Source organism: Cryptotermes secundus, unplaced genomic scaffold (genome assembly GCF_002891405.2).
Source record: "Cryptotermes secundus unplaced genomic scaffold, Csec_1.0 scaffold289, whole genome shotgun sequence".
Taxonomy (NCBI): domain Eukaryota; kingdom Metazoa; phylum Arthropoda; class Insecta; order Blattodea; family Kalotermitidae; genus Cryptotermes; species Cryptotermes secundus.
In genome coordinates, this window is record NW_019722431.1 from 841,469 (window position 1) to 861,769 (window position 20,301).

Here is a 20,301-nt window from a genome sequence, read left to right on the forward strand (position 1 = left end):
TTCCAATTCATTATTCACTAATCATCCTGCCGTTTCCCAGTATAGACCTATATATAGTCTGATCTGCTGACAGCATCGTTAAATAGGGCATAAATCAAATAAGATTCGTTTTAAGCCCGCGGTAAGGTTTGGTCGGTATGGACATTGTGACAGGAAGAGTCCTTGCAGAGAATCGAACTCCAGTCACTTTATCGAGTGAGCTCTTTCGGCTCATGATTATCCATCAGCGTTTCATGGTGGTGCCATTTTAATTTCTCAAGTCTTATCAGATTTAAGTAAACAAGGAACTTTAATTAAAGTGGCTGATACCGCGCGCTGGGGGCGTATTAACTCCATTACCGAGGCCCTTGCCATGTCCGTCCGCTGAAAACATTGCAGCCAGGATCTGACAGATTTTCGTCGAGCGTGCTATAATACGAGATGTAACCCCTTGCAGTCGGGTAGAAGTTCGATGATGTTTCGGAGCCACTTAATGCCTCCATCTTCAAGGTCGAAAAATAAGCAGAGCAAGTAACTTCCTTTCTCATATAGCGGCCTCCGTAGTCTAAGAGTAATGTTCCCACCTCATGACTCAAGGTACGCGGGTTCAAACCCGGGGGAGGTCGTGGAATTTTTTAGGGCGGAAAAATTCAGGGAACAAGTCCTCCGGGAGGGACTTTAAGCCGTGGGTCCCGTGTCGTAGATTTACGGCACGTAAAAGATCCTCATGTCTCTAGGAGACCTCTGAGCAAAATTAGGCAAAAGTTTCCCGCCCAAGTAGTTTCCAATGCCTCCGGTAGATGGGGAAGTATCGGGTACAACTGCCAGCCTCGCTGGCTGAACGGGGCTGATAGCGAGCACCAGTATCGGAAGGGTGTGGCGACAGTAGAAATTAAAGGGAGACACACACTGGATCAATAACTGGTCTAAGTGCATGGGGAAACCCACCCCCTCTAATAATAATACTTTCTCATATACGAGTTTTCAGTTGGCTGTATAACCTGAGATATTGGGAGCGTACCTAACAAGCCATAAGTCAATAAATATAAATGTATTAAGAATTAAAAATTAAGAGCCGGTATAGCGACTGGTTAAGGGCTGGACAACTGAAAGGTGTTTCGAGTCCTGGTAAGGGTAGGATTTTTCTCCTCTCCGCTTCGTCCAGAACGGCCTCTGTGGCACACCCAGTGTCCTATCCAGTGGGTACTGGAAAAATTTTGCACGGCTGTAAAGCGGCCGGGGCTTGAAACTGACCACTCATCTGCAATTAATGTCGAGGTCAAGGATGCATGGATCTATACATCCACTCCGCCATACGTATTCATTGCATAGTGCTTAATTAGTTAAGCACAGGGGCAATTTTACATTTTTTACAAATTATCAGACTTTCATTATTTTGGAAAAACGAAGAGGGCCGTTATGATATCGCCTTACTATCTGGGTGTCTATGTGCCCCCCCTAACGTTGCTAAGCAATGGTTTGGTAGACACTTCACTGCAACAGCGAATGCACACATCAACACTAGAACTGCCGGAATGGTGTTTTCCATGCAGTCCGTGTCGTACCAATTATACTCAAAAAATGTAAAAGCTATCCCTGTAACAGGCCGTGGAGGCCCATAGGGTTGTGAGACGTCGAGGCTCCCACATTTTCTAGACAGTCGGCTCACAGATGACATTGAGGTCAGACTTACACGCCGGCCGCCCTTTACTCCCCAGGAAGATTCATGGTACTCATTTCTGCTAGAGGCTGAGTTGACCCCAGCGCCATAGTGAGACTGGAAGGATTAGGTAAATTGAAGAAAATCCAATAACATCACCGGGAATCGAACCCGCGAAATTCCGACTTGTACATAGTGCCTCAAGCAACTACGCTACCGCTTGGCCCTCAGTTATACTCAATATGTAGTGAAAGGAAAGTAGGTGATTAGTTCTTCCCAGAACTTGTTGCGTTATATACAAATCCTGCTACGAGATCAAAGATCTTTATTGTCAATATTAATCTAATTTCTGTGTGAGGGAGGTCACTTCCAGTTCCACTCGAATATATGTTAATAGCGTGGGGTGTGCCGAAGCAAGGGTGCCTCTGTTCACATCAGAACGACATGAGGCTTCTATCGTACCATGTCAACATCACGTCGCTTAATGAGCTACTTCAGTAAACCCCGCCTGTCAGTTGTCACCAACCGTCAGCGGGTTCAACATCGGATGATGTTTCAAATGTGTTACATACAGATGCAAGCTTAAGTCTCTGCTGACAACGGACTTAACTGTTTGCCTGTTTGTTTTTATTTAAATGGCTTTCTCCCGTTGTTATTTTCCCATGATAACCCAAAATTTCTGAACCCACTAATGGCTGTAAAGGGTTATATCTTCTGGGATATACCTCCGTATACTCCGCTTTAAGTGAACCGACGTTTCGGAGGACCATGTCGCCTTCAAGTTCACAGTCGAAGAATAGGCCAAGAAAATAAAATATCACAAAGCAGGTAGCCAGCCAGAATGCACGGCGTTATATCCCAGAAAAATATAAATCTTCTTAACCACCTCTGTGATAACCTGAAATACTACACATTAATAGTTGATTTTAACTGTTCAGAGATGGCGGGACATGTTTCTTTTGCTGATCTTTCCACGCACAAATACATCCAACACACTAGATCGGTGTTTCTGAACGAAATAGCTTGTGTGCAACACGGAATTTTAAATTTGTTCGTGAATATGGGGATTAAGGCCTGTAACGCTCCCCATACTGTCCTTGAAACCAATAGAAAGGTCGTTGCATCCAGATTTATGACGTCTGTCTCTCTGTCGATCCGAAAATAACAGAATCCAGTTCATAGAGCCCATTTCAGCCAAACCTAAACTTTACCTGGTCATTTTGATTCTTGTTCACCTCTGTTCGTTTTAAGGGCCACTTAATTTCGGGGTCTACGTACGTGGATGAAACTAGATATACGTCACTTCTATCATCATTGTCATCATTGGCCACAGCCTTCCTTAGAAGGTTCTGCTGGATTTAGTCCGATTTTCACTTCTCTGGATTTCGTAACAATAATTTATTTACTGATCGAAGTCGTCAGCCTTTGCGTCCAACTCCCAACCTGGGGGACCAGGTCCCTGCATGTATGTCCCCCAGGGACAGGGTGGCCCAGTCATACTCCCAGATCTGGATTCCCTTTTCGTCGCCTTCTACGTGTCGTAGGGCTGCGGTAGAGGTATTCAAACCCGCCTCCATACGGAGCCTAACATATTAATATTGTTTGTTTCTGTGGCGCTACAGCCCCAATTTGGACCTAGGCCTACTTCCATGAAACTCTCCCCTTCACTTTCGGTTTACTAGGTTTTACACATTTGGTAGGACTCCTTGGGCGAGTGATCAGCTCGTCGCAAGGTCTCTACCTGTAAACAAACAGAAAAACGCACACAAACATCCATGCCCTGAGTGGGATTCGAACCCACGATCCCGACTTCCGAGCGAGCGAAGGCAGTGCATTCCTTAGACCGCTCGGCTACCGTGACCGGCAACATATGAATATTACTACATTTAAATTCCTCTCGAGGAACACTTTACTCAAAAACCAAAGCACACATTTCGACGTACTTCGCCAATATTTCCCTGAAAGAAAAACTTTTTTGAATATAAGGTTTTCATGTCCATAAAATACATGTTATTTTTCGTATGATAGTTATACAAATCTCGCCTTTTTTTCTAGAAAATCAGTAATATCTTAACAATACCTACTATCGAAAGCGTAAACAAGACGCACAATTTCTGTGCCTCTCCAGATGTTGGATTTTCCCACTCTAATCTGAATGCTAGTTTAACACTCTTACTGGTTCCTTCCGTGCTCTGATGCTAAACTATTTATTACACAAGCTAATGCTGTGTGAGGCAAATACGTTAATGCTGTAACATAACAGAGATACTGGTTCTGCTGGATGCATGTTTAAGTGGGACAATTGGAACACTGAAGAGGGTAATGAGACTACATTCTGACTGGAACACCACAGCGCCCACTCGAAGCGTGTGATTGTGAGAGCGCACAGAATTAACTTAGCTGTAATGAAGATATTGCTGTCTAAGCAGAGACGAAAGGAAGATGGCAGACTGCGTGCACTTCCACGTGTGTCCCCACGGAGATATTGCCAGATGTGGAAAATCTGTATTCAGGTCTGCACACGGCCTAAGACGTCATAATAGCGATACACGGCAAAGCCGGTCCTCGCCAGCATGGTCAATCTTTGTTTCGAGTCCCATCAGAATCCCAAGACCTTATTTGTTTTCTATGACCTTAAATGGTACCTCCTCTTTGACAAGAGGAGGAGTCTAATTACTGGTCACTCCCACTCTAATGGAGAGTGACTCGAGTGGGAACTCACTCACTGACTGTAACTTTCCTGATTGATGGATAAAATAATGCACACAAAACTAGTATATCTCAGAATTAGCGGGTTTTTTGGACTTTGTCCATCGTCCAAAAATCCAGTAATTCTGAGCTTTATACACCAGCGCCAGAACCTTTTAGAATCTACTATGTGTTTTCATTCCTGAAGCTCGGGTGCCTAACCCTGTATATTCACAAAACATTGTAACAGATTTGGGTTGAGTTAAAATAACAAATGCCACACTCACTACAGCTTCTGTTGTTCTATGAACAGACCACGTGAATAATTTTACACGTCCTTACAGGTAGCAGCTGCTTGCTGACGTAGCACTAACATTCGGGTCATGATGTGCGTGGCTTGAACCTTACCCTGATCACTGAGTATCCTGTTTTCGTGATTCTCCTCAGTCTCTCCGGGCAAATATTGAAATTATGATCGGAAATATGGTGCAACTACCTGTGTATTATTATTATATTTTCTTTACTTAAAAAAATAGAAAGAAGCTTATAATATCATCTCGCTGTCTGTATCTCTGTGTATCCTCCTTGTTCGTTTCCTATTTGATCCGTGTCGTATCAAATGAAAATAGTCGATCAATTCTTGCATTTAATTTGTAATCCCTCCAAGAACTAATTGTAATAATTTCGCACTCATGTTACGTGGGATTTTGTGCTGGTAGTAAATAAAGGAGATAAAGGCTGGTCATGGTATGATAAAAAAATGCTAACGTAGAAGGGCCGGTCACGGTAGCCGACAGGTTTAAGGCATGTGCTGTTTTCACTCGCGCGGAAGCCGTGATCTTGGGTTCGAACCCATACAAGGCATGGATATTTAGTGTGTGTGAGCGTTTATTCTGTGTTTGTGTTGTCCTGAGTTTAGGTAGAGGCCTTGCGACGAACTGATCACCCGTCCAAGGAGTCCTACCGTCTGTAAAATGATCATGAAGCTGAGAAATCAGCCCTGTGCTCCAAACTGGGAGCGAAAGAAAAAAACATAGAGTTGTCCACGCTGCAACTGTCACTTGGTTCCACGCTGTGGAGACGTGTGGGATGCTACGGACAGTGAGACGGGTGCATATCGATACTGGGGAATGAACTGAAGCAAAATGATTGAACAGAATTGAATGGAATTGAATTTGGGACGTAAGGTGCACTTCTCCGCCCAGACTTGCTCCTGTGTGAGTCTGACAAACTGTGGTCTGTTGTGACGACGCTCCGACAGCGCCAAGTGTCGAGTCACTTCACTGGGAGCCCCTTCGCCTGACCAGCTAACTCTTTAACCGAAATGTTTTAAACTCCTGGTTTCTATGAATGAATTAATACTTTGTCAGTTCTTTTATAACTCGGATATTGCTTGTTACGGTTCAGTTCAGTTTTTTTTTCTCGTCTGCTATCTAATAGACATAAAGTTAAAACATACAGAACTGTATTTCGCCTGTGGTTGTGTATGGTTGTGAAACTTGGTTTCTGGCATTAAGGGAGGAATATGTACTGAAGGTGAGGACTTGTACATTGTGGGATGTAACGCCACGTATTCCGTTGGAAGTCAACCGACATTTCGGAGAAATATCGAAGCAAAATGTTCCTCCGAAACGTCGATTGACTTTGAACGGACTGTACTGCGTTATATCCCACAAGATGTAACTATGCATAACTACTGCTGTGAGAACCTCAAATTCTAAATAGACTGAGGGTGTTTGAGAATAGGGTGCTGAGGAGAATATTTGGACCAAAGTGGGATGAATTTGTAAGTTGCAGAAAACTACATAATGAGGAGCTTCATAACTTGTACTCTTCTCCGAGTACAATCAGAATGATCAAGTCAAGGGGATGAGATAGACATGGCATGCAGCAAGCATGGAGGAGAAGAGTCTAACGTACAGGATTTTGATGGGAAAGCCACAAGGAAAGAGACCAATAGGAAGACGTAGAATGAGGCAAAAAGATAGTATTAAAATGGATCTTAGAGGAATAGGATTGCGTGATATGGACTGGACACATCTTGCTCAGAATATAGAGCCGATGGAAGGCTCTTGTGAGCGTGGTAACAAATTTTCGGTTTCCATAAAATGTTGGGAAATTCTTGAGTTGCTGAGCGACAGGCGCCTTCTCAACCAGGGCCCAGTCCCTTAGGTCTGTTGCAGTTTAGAATTTGGAGTGCCGGAGTTTGATTCCCCCATTCTGCCCTGCGGAAACCCGCTTAAATTACAATTCCAATAGTACGGAACTCGCCTATTGCACATTAACATTTTAATTACACACATCCCATTGCTTGCTCTTGTAATTACTGTTCATCTCAATTTATTTCTGGTTTCATTTCATCCTGCCCCATTTGACTTAATATTTAATCCCATGTATTCATATTACCTACCACTGGTCTATATTCTTGCATCACATTATCCTTCGAATGCCTATTTCTGCACCTCTATTCCTAAACCCCTTGATCGAAATGTGGTCCTTCCAAATCCTTTCTACTTGAGACCACAATGTGTGGGTCAACTCTTCCTCTTTCCTACATGTGAGACAGTGGGACAGACCTCCTGCTCGTTGTTTTTCCTGGCCCCATTCAGTCTTCGGTTCTCATTTTCCGCCATACTGTCCCCCCTCACCTCACATATACGTCATTCTATGTACTTCTCCTTCCGGTCTCTTCTTAAATTGTTATACCACGGTAGTGATTGTGACTTCCATATTTTGTTCTCTAAACGTTTGTTTATTCGTTTATGAGTTCTCAGAGTGTTTCAGTACGCTTTCATATTTTGTTGCATCCCTTTACATCCCCGCCCTCCCCCCTCTTCTTAAATATTTTTATCCATAGACTGTAATATGAAAGTTTATGCAGAGATCCAGAACAAATAATTTTCCTGCATCTGGGCGCAACAGCACGTCGTTAGGCGTGCCTTATTGAACCCTACTTATCCTCTTTTTTTGCCACGTACAGACGTGTCCTTATTTAAGATTTTTTTTTTACTTTGCTTATATTCTAGAAATATCTCGGAATTTCGACATACCTGGATTCCGACTAAGATACAACAAACAGGTCTTTACAGTTTTAACAAGAAGTTCTGGGAAGAACTAATCGTCTGTTTCCCTCTGATACGACACGGACCGCATAGAAAATGAAAAAATATGGGAACACATAGACAGACAGACAGACCGGAATGTGTTCCCATAAGTATCCTCTTTTTTAAATAAGGATATTTGGTTAATCCATTCCTATAAGAAATGAAGGAGCACACATTTATTTCAGACGAGCATAAATATTTTTCAGATGTGTTCTCTGTAGTTCCACACGCTTCTCTTCTCTTTTTGTTCATTTCTTACAGACAAAATATTGTACTGGGACACTTCGTATGTCCTTCGACTGAAAATCCCAGTAAGATCTTTAGTTTATATCCTTCGACAATTTTTGTACGACGGGAGGAAGGTTAGACAGTTAATAAATTGGGGTTTAAGCTCCGTGTAAATCAGGAGGCCATATTGAGCCAGTGCAAACCAAAAATTAAATCGCCCACGCTTCCGTGTAATCGTCCAATCGTCCTAGTTATGTTGGACGGACAGACATAACCTCACTATGCGTTCAGTTTATGAGTGCCGTTCAATCACTGTATACAGTTATAAAAACCAACTACATTTATATAGCAGTAACGCTCCAGACTTAGCGGCCTCCGTAGTCTAGGGGTAACGTTCCCACCTCATGACTCAAGGTACGTGGGTTCAAACCCGGCGGAAAAATTCACGTGTCATAGATTTACGGCACGTAAAAAATCCTCATGTCTCTAGGAGACCTCTGAGCAAAATTAGGCAAAATGTTTCCCGCCCAAGTAGTTTCCAATGCCTCCGGTAGATGGGGAAGTTATCGGGTACCAATGCCAGTAGAGGGCCGACCTCGCTGGCAGAAAGGGGAGATAGCGGGCACCATTATCGGTAGGGTATGCAGACAGTAGAAATTAAAGGGGGACGTACAATAGACTATTAGTCGCGATGCATGGGGAAACCCACCCCCTCTATACTGAATAACTGAACTGAACGCTCTAGACTTGGCATTCACAAAGTTCTTGTTTCGAATCTCGTCCGGGAAAACGGGTCTCATGACTGATGTCTTTCGTGGATTTCCTCATTCCCTCAAAGAATATGTAGAGATATAACACTGATTAGGCCTAGGCCGCTTCCTTCCAAATCCTTTCTTACCCGTTATTCCTCTGCCATTCGATGCCGTGTAGTCTGTCTATTGTCAGGGTCGCAAATTTGCCCTCAAAAAATAAACCGACGAATATTTAAAAGTAAACAGGAAGTGTACAGACATAGCGTAACAGTTCTACTGCACATCTGTTATTAATTCGTGGATGGTAGCGTCTGATGGTAAATTGATCTATAAATAGCTATCGAAATCAGTCGAACGTTTCTCATGATAATGGATGACACTTTTTAGCGTAATTTCCTTATTTTGAAACAAGAAGTTCTTGAAAGAACTAACTGTTTTCCTTTCATCCGACATGGACCGCACAGAGAACGACACGTCCAAAAATTCTTATGTTTCATGGATATTCGTTGCCACGGTAACGTTCTTAGCAAGCCGTTGCCTAGCAGCGAAATGTGGATACATGTATAGACAGATCGACTGGTGGGAGGGATTTATAAAGAACGCCGTTGAGATGGGTTCAGTTGCCATGCCATAAATACCAAGTTTCATAAAGATCGGTTAAGGCATTTAAAAGTTGATGGCGGGGAAAGAATTCACGGATACACAGACAGCAAGGTGATCTCATAAGCCTACCTTATTTTTTTAAATAAAGAAAATAGGCCAAAAATTAAAGTAATGTTATGAGATAATTTTTAATCATCTCCAAAACTACGAGACTTACATTAAAAAGAATACTGACCGTGAAATACGTGTTTCAATTTCCTCTATGAATCTGATGAAGACATTTGTCGCTGTAATAAACATTCAGCGAGTTACGCACAGAAACGCACGTAAATTGTCCATTATTTTTGTCAGAATTTATATAAAAATTGTAAACGTGTCAATAAATTTTATTAGAATTTGCCAGTATCAGATGTCACGAGAATTCATGAGCAGACAGACTTTGAAAAACTCTTAGGCACGTTTCTTGTAACGTATTCTTGCGAACTCGACGAACACAGATCGAACTCCTAGCATCCATACGTAGCACGTTCACACGATGTGGCAAGTCGTGAAGTCTGGCTAAAAAGGGCGATGCTGAGATTACAAACCAAATCACTATGTAGTTAATCCCCTTTCTTCACCCTCTGGTTCACTGTTCGGACCTGTGGCTACTTTAAACACATCTGACCTTATCAACGTCTCTCCGGTTTCAATGTGTCATTCCACGGAGTAATGAACACAGATTCCCTTCGGAAAGCATCCATGACACCAGGATAAAATGTTATTCCTCTCAGGGTTACCAACCGCTGAACACTCTTCAAACTACGAGTAGAGTAACAAGATATTCCACATAACTTTATACGTTGATATTCAAATATCTTGCAACGTTTCGAAGCAATTTGTGTAGTCTGCAACGCAGTAAATCTGACATCCTGACAACAACACGATACGTCCGGGCGAGAAGAGAGCCACAAAGCGGCGGGCTGAGGGTTCTGTTACCCATAAATCAGGGCTTAATTCCAGGCAGGGACAAGAGATTTCTCATCCCTCCGACATTGCGTCCAGACTGGCTCTGGAGGTATAGCTCCAGCCATTCGTTGCCCAGACACTAGATGAACATGGTTAGTCAGATTCACTCCCCAGCTGCTTTACTCACGTAAAAAGATCCCCGGATGCACTTTGGATCGGAGGCTGAGTGGGCCCAAGTTTCTGTGTAGAAACGGCGCAGAAGAGAGAAATCTCCACACCTGCCGGAAATAGAATGGTCATTCTTCTCGTATTCTCGTCACTATACTGACTGAGCTATCCCGATTTCATATGTGACTGATTCACCAGAGAATGTCTGGTGTATACCGGCGAAGTCTGAGCAGAATTTTGTCGCGATGCGTTCAATAATTATCAAAGGCGAAACATCGAAAGCACGGAAGTTTATATGTTTATTTTTATTAGCCTCCTTTCCTTATTTTGAAAAAATAAACGGAGGCATATAATATCACCTTACTGTCTGCGTGTTCCCTTAACATTACTAGGCAACGGCCCGGTAAATATGTTCCTGCTGCAACAAATATGGTATTTTCTGTGCGGTCGTTGTTGTATCAAGTACTTACTATGTAGTGAAAGTACTTCTTGTTCTTTCATCGTTTATTTAAGGACGCTGCCAGTGTGTCAGTCTGTACAGAGTTGAATGGTTAGATGGAGAGACACGATTAAAATATTATGCGTTCACTTAACGAACCATGGAAATTACGCTTAGGCTGAAGAGTGTTAGATTATGGCATGTGACGCTGTATAGTCTGGTAGAAGTTTTCTGACGTTTCGGAGGAATTCACTATCTTCAACTTCAAGATGAAGAATAAACGAAAGAAGCAGACAGTAATTAGAACTCGTAAGCTGTGTGGATGGAGCCAGTGCTTGTCTGCCTAGTTACGTTCTTGGCGTGACTCGGCGTATTGTCGCAGCCGCCCCCATGGATAGGTCTCAGTAGCTCAGCTACAACAGAGTTTTAGTGATTGTGCTTCCAAGGAGGTAGCGCTAGGTAAATTGCTTTTGCAGGTTTATCTGATGCCTGCCTGTCCCTGGAGGCGGCAGCTTGTTAAGTGTCAGATAAGAACGCTATTAAAATATTTATACTCATATTTCATCTTTCATTAAATCTATGTTAAAAATAATGCAATTTTGCGATGTGAGATTCACGAAGAGCACTTTCTACTCGCATATGACGCCGTTTAGTCGGGTAGAAGTTCAACCTAGCTACTCCATTCCTTCTTTTTATTGTCTCTCTTTAGCCTCCTTTACGGGCCTTTGTCTGAACCAGTTCTTCCATTCCAATCTCGCTTCTCTTCCTTACTATTCGACTCTGAAGAAAGAAGAAGTATGTTCCTCCGAAACGTTTATACGAACCTACCATAATCTATACAGTGACAACATGAACAAACCTACAATGAAGCCCGTTAAAATTTTCAAATTGGAATTGTCATCAACACGGTACAAGTACTTTCCTCTGCGATGTGAAGCCGTGATGTCTGGTGGATGTTCACCGCGGATTCTGGAAGTTCTGATTACTTCTTGCTGGGCTTACTGTTCTACACTGAAGATGGAGGCAGTAGGTTCCTTCGAAGCGTTGGTAAATGTGAAGTTACACGGCGACACATCCCAGAAGATCATGTTCCTCATAATGTCCGCACTGAGAACTTCAAGGCTGACGTAAGCATCACGCTTGGTCGCACTGGGTCCCATCTTAATATTCGAGGGGCGGCTTTAAATGGAGGTTTCACTCATTTACATATATCACATTTTCACTCTCCACTTGCTCAGTCACTACAGCGATGGGCTACGAACTGGAAGGCCGGGGTTCGATTCCAGGCAGAAGCGATATATTTCTCTATTCCACAGTGTCCAGACCGGCTCTGGTGTCCGCCCAGCCTCCTATCCAATGAGTGCCAGAGGCTGACCACTCACATCTGCCTAGTGCTGAGTTCGTGACTGGTGGAGCTATACCTCCACACCCCCATACGTCTTAATGGCATAGTTCTTAATTAATTAAGAACAGACACAACTTACATTTTTACATCTATACTCTCGACACTATGAGGAAGGTTCCGATATAGGCAGTGTTCCGTTTAAGGCAGGTTTCACTTTACTGGGGAAAAGTGCAACAGACGCTGGGAAATGCTTCAGAATACGCACGTGGACGCTGCCATGTCTGTACGGGCTAAGGCTTACTGTTTTTTGAAGACAATATCAATTCCAATGATGATGAAAGACTGAAGACTCTAAAAAGGTTTCTTTCTATCCAAATATTGGAAGTAAGGACATCGTATCCCTTCAGAGTCAACAGCGCACTTCCCTAACCGCACGCAAAATGGTAGGGCTTCTTCTCGCGGAACACGGCGCACCTCCCTTCCCGACTCATGTGGCCAGGGACGGGGATACCGGATTCCTGAACCGCTGAAGCACACAAAGGAAGCTACAAAAATATAATATCCCTCTTTCTTTCATTCTCTTATTCCTTCGTCTTGTTCTCATCTTCCTTAAACTTTGTAAAGTGACACAGGGGCGCAAACACTGCCAGGGGAGAAGCCAGGCACCTGCCTCTCCCCCCCCCCTGGAGTTTTAGAGAAAGAATCGACATTGAAATATAAGAAAATATTGCTGGCATGATAAGAAGTGGAGGGGATATGAAATGAAGCGGCCGTGGCTTACTGGAGGTACTATCCATATATGTGCCTGGAGGGACTGAGGAGAAACCTAAGCCAGGATAACCTGTATCGCGGAGGAGATTCGAAAACTTAACTAAAATGCATGACTTGTCTCTCGGGACATGAACTGTGGACCTTAATGTTATGGTTTCTGGACTTTTCATGTTCGCACTTGTTAGTGGTCACACAGAGCTCTGGCAATGTGTGGAGAAAATGGACTTAGGACTTCGTGTTCCAGCTGACGTTCTTCTTCTTTGCCATTTAATTTCCCACGGAAGATTCTAGTGTATTCTCTTACAGGGATTTTCACTTACTTCTCAGCCTGGGAAGTTAAAGTTGGTAGCCTTGATGTTCTTCCTCCGTATTTTCATTTTATAAACTGGCAGTTACTGTCCCCTCTCTTTCCGCCCACTTAGAAGGTAGGAAATTTCTGGAAGAGTGAAAATAAGTGAGAAATTAAATTTTGAGTGGAAGTTAGTGGTGAGACCGCAAGGAGACGTCTAAGCTGCGGGATGTTTAGGTTCGAAGGAGGTGAGTCTGAGAGCCCGGGTTTCAACTGGCCCGCTCAAAGAGCCAGGGCGCGGGATACAGACAACACAAACACGTGTCCACACGTGCACGCATATCCGGTCCACCTCCGCATTGCTTCCTGTTCCTGTTCCCCCGCGTGAGTCAAGCGGCTCTGATTGCTGGTAGAGTCACATTCTGCTCTTCCGGATCCTGACATCGTGTACCGAGCGAGTTGGCATAGCGGTAACATTCTAGACTCGTATTTGGGAGGTGCTCAGTTCGAATCCAGGCCCGCGATATCGACTTCCCTGACTGAAGCATTTCGTGGTCTTCTTCATTCCCTCCAGGAAAATTCGAGATTAAAAAATGTGTTCCTGTGCTTAAATAATTAAGCACTATGCCATGAAGGCGTATGGGGTAGTAGATGTATAGATCCACGTTTTCTTGACCTCGGCACTGGCTTGAGATGAGTGGTCAGCTTCAACCCCGGCCGCTTTACCTCCGGAACCCACTGGGCAGGAAGCTGGGTGGGGCCCAGAGCCGGTCTAGAAGAAATGGAGGGAAGAAAATTCTTGACCCTACCGGGATTCGAACTCCGACCCCTCGGTCGTCGAGGCCGTAGCCAGTCGGTATAGTCACGACCGCCTCTTTCCAAATTCCTTCGAGTACGTTCCTCGTCTCACCAGTACTCAGTGATATATTCTGTTTACGTTTCGGAAACACATTCTGCCTTCATCTTCATGGAAGAAGGTGCTTCTTATAACTATGTACCAGACTTCACGGAGTCGTACCCAGAAGACTACAGTCTCAATTCTTTGTTTTTTCTGCCTTTCTTTTTCCTCCCTTTCTTTCTTTATTTACAATGAATTCGGAAGTATCGAGAATAGCTCAGTAAGTATAGTGACTAGGCTACCAGCTGCACGACCGGAAGATTGGGATTTGACTTCCGACACGTACAAGAATTGTTTCTGTTTTCCTCATCGTCCAGACCGGCTCTGGGGCCCATGCAGTCACCCGTGCAGTGGGTACCCCGGTATTTTCCCTCGGGGTAAAGCTGCCGGAGCTTGAAGCTGATCACTCATCTCCATCCAGTACCGAAGTTAAGAACGCGTGTAGCCATGCCTCCACTTCTCCAAACGTCTTCATGGCGTGGGACAACTTCGGCGTTTAAGGATGTAGTGCGTCATGGTAATTTTATACTTCACAAGAAGGGACTGAGTAAACACATGAAAACGCTCGGTTGTGGCGAGACGAGATGTGGAACGTCTGACTGCAGAGAGCACAGTCCCAGAGAAGCGGGTAGCCTGCAACCAGGGACAAATTCAGCAGCCAAACCGAGATACTGAGCGCCNGTTCGAACCCAGGTCAGGTTATTTGGGATTTGTGCTAGACAAAGTGGCGCTGAGGTAGGTTTTCTGCCAGTACTTCCGTTTCCCCTGCCAATCTTCATTCCACCAGTTGCTCCACAATCACCATCGTCTGGGGCTGGTACAGTAGGCCAGAGGTGGACTCAGTCTCACCCCAGTAAGAAGAAGAAGAAGAAGAAGAAATCTCTAGATTTATATCCGGAAGCTGCTTGGTTCGAATCTTGGCTCGGACACCAGCTGTCTCGACTATGCTTCTTCGTTGTTTTCATCAGCCCCTCCAATTAATTTCTGAGATAATTCCTTTATTAGTCTACCGCAGATTCCTCCCAGATCCTTTCAAATTCACCATTCATCCGCCACCGCTCTGTAGCCTGATTCACTGACACCCCCCCCCCTAAAGGGAGACGCCATTCGTGCATGCCAAAGTCGATGTGTTCAACTTCGTCTTTCGGAGGTCCTGGTTCAGTCCTCGGTCTCGAGCTATCCCATGAGTGTCTTCATCATTTCCATGAAAACACCGTGACCATGCCTGAAAACGGCTGTCTTCCCCTACCATACTCTTGTTGAGTCACAATTCAGCGAATCTCTCGATCGAAGCATCAACATTCCCGCCTACATGCAAGCCAGGTTTCGGCGTAAAGTTGCGGCCCACAGATTGAAAATCCTCAGAGATTTCTCGTGGCAAACTCCTTAATTGAGACCACGCCTCTTTTCTTACAGCCCCAATTTGGGCCTAGGCCTACCTCCATGAAACTCTTCCTTACCCTTCACAACTTACTTTTCATAATCACCACACCGTTCGACGCTATAGGAATACAGTTTGAGTCATTGGCATCTCCGCTAAATTAATCATAAATAAATACATAAACAAGCTATGGGAAGAACTAATCACCTACTTTCCTTTCATACGTTGCGGACCACATAGAAAACCATGTCTCCAACAATTCTTTTGTTGTGCGAATATTCGTTGCCATTACTTGGCAACGAAATGGAGATACACATGTAGACACATAGAATGATTGGAGGGGTTTACGAAACACGCCGTTGTAATGGGCTGAAATGTCATGATGCATATACCAAGTTTCATAAAGATTGGTACAGGAATTCAAAAGTTGATGGGAGTGATGCACAGACACACAGACAGTATTGAGATCGCATAAGCCCACTTTCATTTCTTCAAAATAAGGAAAGAAGGCTGATGAAGATATACGTGTATATAGAACAGAGAAGGATCATAATGAAAAGCTTCATAGAGTGTGTGTCTGTGTGCGTGCATGCGCGCTATGGTCAGGACCCCTTCCTTCCATGTCGCTTTCAAACCATTATTCAGCAAACGTAGTGTTACCCTGGCAAAATTCGCGATATGGAAAATAATAATCCCTGACAATCTTACTTTAAGAACTGTGGTCTCCTTTTCGACAAATGCTTTCTCTATTCTTTGCCTTTTGCTTCTAATTCCTCGCTTTCGGCTCTCATAAATCACTCTCTACATCTTACAGACTTCTCAGTATAGGCGCTCCACTCGGCCAGCCTCGTGTGGTCTCTGGTATTGAAGCAAGTACACTGCACTATGGAGCAAGGTATGGACATACTTGGTGAGACGCTCCTCTCTCATCGAAACCGCCGCCAAACATTTCTGTTTTGTTGATGAATTTGCTCATAAGAGCATGTTCGTTTGGCCGGACATTTCATCTGCATCCTCGATATGGAATGCAAGCCTCGGTATGTCCCTGTTTAATGAGCGTGTATCGTAGCCCGGGCGCAGTGTTGAAGTATGACTTTAATCTTCTCTCGTGGTAAAAGGTAAAGGTAAAAATTTCCCTTCCCTTAATTATTTAAGCACTATGCCATGAAGGCGTGTGGGGAGTGGAGATATAGATCCGCATTTTCTTGACCTCGGTACTAGTTGGAGATAAGTGGGTCGCTTTAACCCCGAGGAAAGCGCCCCCGGTACCCATTGTTTAGGAGGTTGGATGGACCGCAGAGCTGGTTTGGACGACATGGCGAAGTGAAAATTCTTGCCTCAACAGAACTCGAACTCCGACTCCTCCATCCTCCAGCCCGTAGCTGGACTGAGCTATCCCGACTCCTTAATCTTCTCTCATAAAAAATAAAACAAAAAACAAGCACTGGTTTTAGTCCGCAAGCGAACTATACCGACCGAGCGACCGCCGCTTATCGGCGAAGTTAGTGCCAACTTTAGCGGATAAAGGGTATCGCATGGTCAGCGCAACGAATCCCCAAGAAAGTTAATTTTGGTTTTCTATTTCCTTGAAATAGCTCCTCAATTATCCTCACGAGGCTGAGTAGACCCCGTTTCAGACCCACTACTTCTCAGAAAATCTGGTAGCGCCGGGAATCGAACCCGGGACGTCTGTATCTGTAGCCAGGAACTCTGACCACTAGACCACAGAGGCGGTCGATCTTCTGTCATGAAACTTGAGAATCTCACCACAATTTGGGCCATTCCAGAGGCTCGTCCCTTGCCCCTGTAAAGATCGTCTTTATTCAACTAAACAGCTCAGTGTTTGCTGGCTACTTGCTCGCCTAATTCTTCCAAGTTGAAGATAGAGGCAGTACGTTTATCTGAAACGTCTCTGAAATTCTACTCAACTGCACGGCGTCACAACGAAGGAGACGGCCATCGCCGTGAGAACTGTCAAGTTACTTATGCTGCCGGTAACACCAGCGGTAGAAGATTCAGTGAATAATGGTGGAAGGAAGAGGCCGTGACCTGATTTGAGGAATTATTCCCTCATTTACCTGGAGATCATCTGATTTTGTGTCCGAGATTTGAATCTGGGACCTCCCGAACACGAAGCACGACTACCAAACGTTCGGCAGATATGTTAGGTTGCCTGTGTAATGATTAGTTCCATTGTTACTTACTTTTTCAGTAGTCACTTGTCTGGCATACTTAGTTACTTAGGACCTTTTGCTTGCTGTTTAGTTATTTGAGCGTTCAGTCTGTTCTGCAATTCTGAAAATCTACGTTCCTCCGAAACGTCGGTAAACCTGTAGCAAAGTCACATCACAGGAGATTATGTTCGCCCCCACCGTTTGTTTTTTCTTAGTGTGAAAAATAATTTTAAATACAAAAAGGCCTAGGCAATGCCCATCCAGCCCTCTGTAGCAGTCTCATAAACATCTTGTTCTATTGCAGCGGTCTTCCCACGATTCTTAGTATATATCTTAACTTAAATCTGAGAGTATACTGTTAATATTTTGTACATCTGTTTCTTTTTCCTTTCTTGCATATCTATTTTTTCAATTCTTAAATAAATCTAGGAATTTTATTTATGAAGTAACAGACGCCTTGAAAAAATCTTTTTTCTTCTAGCCTTAAGAGACTGACTTTGGGTATTCTTTTTTGCAGTTCTCAGACAAAATGTCCTTCACTGTTGCCCGTTGGTCCTCGTACAGTTTACAGTCCCAGAAGATAGTATGTTCCTCCGTTTGCAGCCCATCACCACATTCGCATTCGGCCTTGGACACAATGTTAAATCTACTTAAGCTTTCTTTAAGACTGGTGTGACCTGCTCTCATGCGGTTTATTGACACGAAGGCACGGCGGTTCAGTTTTATCTCGCGGAACCACGAAGACGAGCCATTCCTCTAGTACCTTTCAAAGTAGCTTTCTCCTCTGTCCCAGATGCTATTTTTCGCAGAGACATCTACTGACAGAATTTGTACTACTTGCAACCAGCATCGCGTAACACAATTCTGATGTTATCGTACTACATAGAGAACGGGAATAGAATAATCTCCATTTTGTTTAGAGATTATCTCCATCGGCCTCTGCCTCATTACGTTGCAATCAGCTTACATTTGCCTCATGCTCCAGAACGTTGATCAGGTAAACAAACGCTCAGTCCACTGAAGAATATTACATTAATTGGCACCCTTCCCGTAATGATTCCCAGTTTATTACATGGTCCATTTTTGTTAACAACTGACGGCGCTACTCGCTAATAAACATAACTTATCTATTATTATAAGCTTCCCCTTCTTATTCGTACACCCAATTTGTAAATTTTTCCTGTCCATTGAGCTGAGCCATTGAGAAACTTATAATTGCTCAGATACTCAAAAAATCCCAGGATTTTATAGAACCCTATTATTCATTACCTCATTCAAAATAGCCCGCAACTGGTCCCTATCCATAATCACGTTTGCTGTCTCCCGTCCTATGATTTTAAGGTCGATTTTAATATTGTCTCCCCATCTAATCTTAGGTTTTCCCAGTGATTGTTTTCGTCAGATATTCCTAACGATTGTTACCTATCCCATGAGTGCTACATATTCTGCCCATTGTTCCGTGACTTAGTGACTCTAGTAATAACAATGCTAGCAGTACTATAAATTATGAAGCTCTTCGCTATGCATTCTTCTCCAGTCTCCTGTTATTTCAACCATCTTGGGTCCAAATATTCTCCTCAGCAACTTGTTCTCAATTATCCCCTAGTTTGTGCTCTTACCTCAGTACGAGAAACCGAGCTTCACACCATACAAAACTATGGGCAAAATTGCTGGGTCTTTGTATTTTAACCATTACGTTCTTGGGCTGAAGGTTTTGGACTGAATGGTAGCAAACGTTACAAAAAGAGACAGTTTCCGACGCCGGGCTGTGTGAAGCCTGCCCTACTATGGACCTTGCAAAGCGGCCTCCGTAGTCTAGGGGTAACATTCCCACCTCATGACTCTAGGTACGCAGGTTCAAACCCGGCGGAGGTCGTGGAATTTTTAAGGGCGGAAAAATTCAGGGAACAAGTCCTCCGGGAGGGACTTTAAGCCGTGGGTCCCGTGTCGTAGATTTACGGCACGTAAAATATCCTCATGTCTCTAGGAGAACTCTGAGCAAAATTAGGCAACAAGTTTCCCGCCCAAGTAGTTTCCAATGCCTCTGGTAGATGGGGGAAATATTAGGTACCGAGGGCCGAGGGGTGGCTGAGGAATGCCGCGACATACATGTATTTCAGTTATGACAGATTGTTTTATGGCCGATATTTAAACACGGTATCACCCGATTACGAAGCAAAATTGTTAGCAGCTTTACAAGAATAAATAAATTTATACTGCGTTTCCGTTATAGTTCGCTTGCGGACTACAGGCCACGGAGTTTAAGTTTAAGTTTATACGGTGTTTTATGTCCCTTACGTTACAACTCTATCAGTATCGTAGCTGTACAGCGTCGAATGGTTGAGATGATTTACTAATGAATGGAGCAGAATTTGGAAGGAAGCGGTTGTGGTGTATTTGAGATATCCCGGGTATGCTGAGGGAAAACATGGAGAACCCCTAGACAGGAAAGTGGTGTCCGTGCCGAGGTCCTAACCAAGCGCCCCCACCCCGAATACAAGTCGAGACCACTACAGTAACCTATTCCATGTAAACTTATGCAGTCCCTTCTCTTGCAGATTTACAAAGACCGTCTGCGACTCCCTGATAATTTCTCCGACAACAAGGGACATGGGGCAAAGCGCCCTCGCTCTCAGGACGTCAGTTTTGAGACGTTTCACAAACAGGACGCCAGAGACGGTGGCTCTTCCGGAGAGCTTTCAGCAACCGCAGAAGTACTGGGCCCAGCGCCTGAGTGACCCCGCTCACGTCGTCAGCAAGCGACTGTTTCCGCTCACAACAGGAAATGACGTAGTGAGCCGAAACATCACCATGGTCCTGGAAAACCTTCTCAAAGATTATGAGAGCAGCCAGCTGCCGACCCATGGCAAAGGT

The 20,301-nt window shown here is 44.0% G+C and overlaps 1 protein-coding gene across 3 annotated transcripts in view; it reads left to right on the plus strand.

Annotated features, from left to right (window-relative positions):
• Positions 1 to 20,301, plus strand: part of LOC111861377 (gamma-aminobutyric acid receptor alpha-like) — a 44,326-nt gene that overhangs the window by 4,475 nt on the left and 19,550 nt on the right. For all 3 annotated transcript variants that reach the window (XM_023845895.2, XM_023845893.2, XM_023845894.2), the window contains exon 2: positions 19,986 to 20,299. In XM_023845895.2, the coding sequence (XP_023701663.1) occupies positions 19,986 to 20,299 (314 nt within the window). The remainder of the gene's footprint in view (positions 1 to 19,985; positions 20,300 to 20,301) is intronic.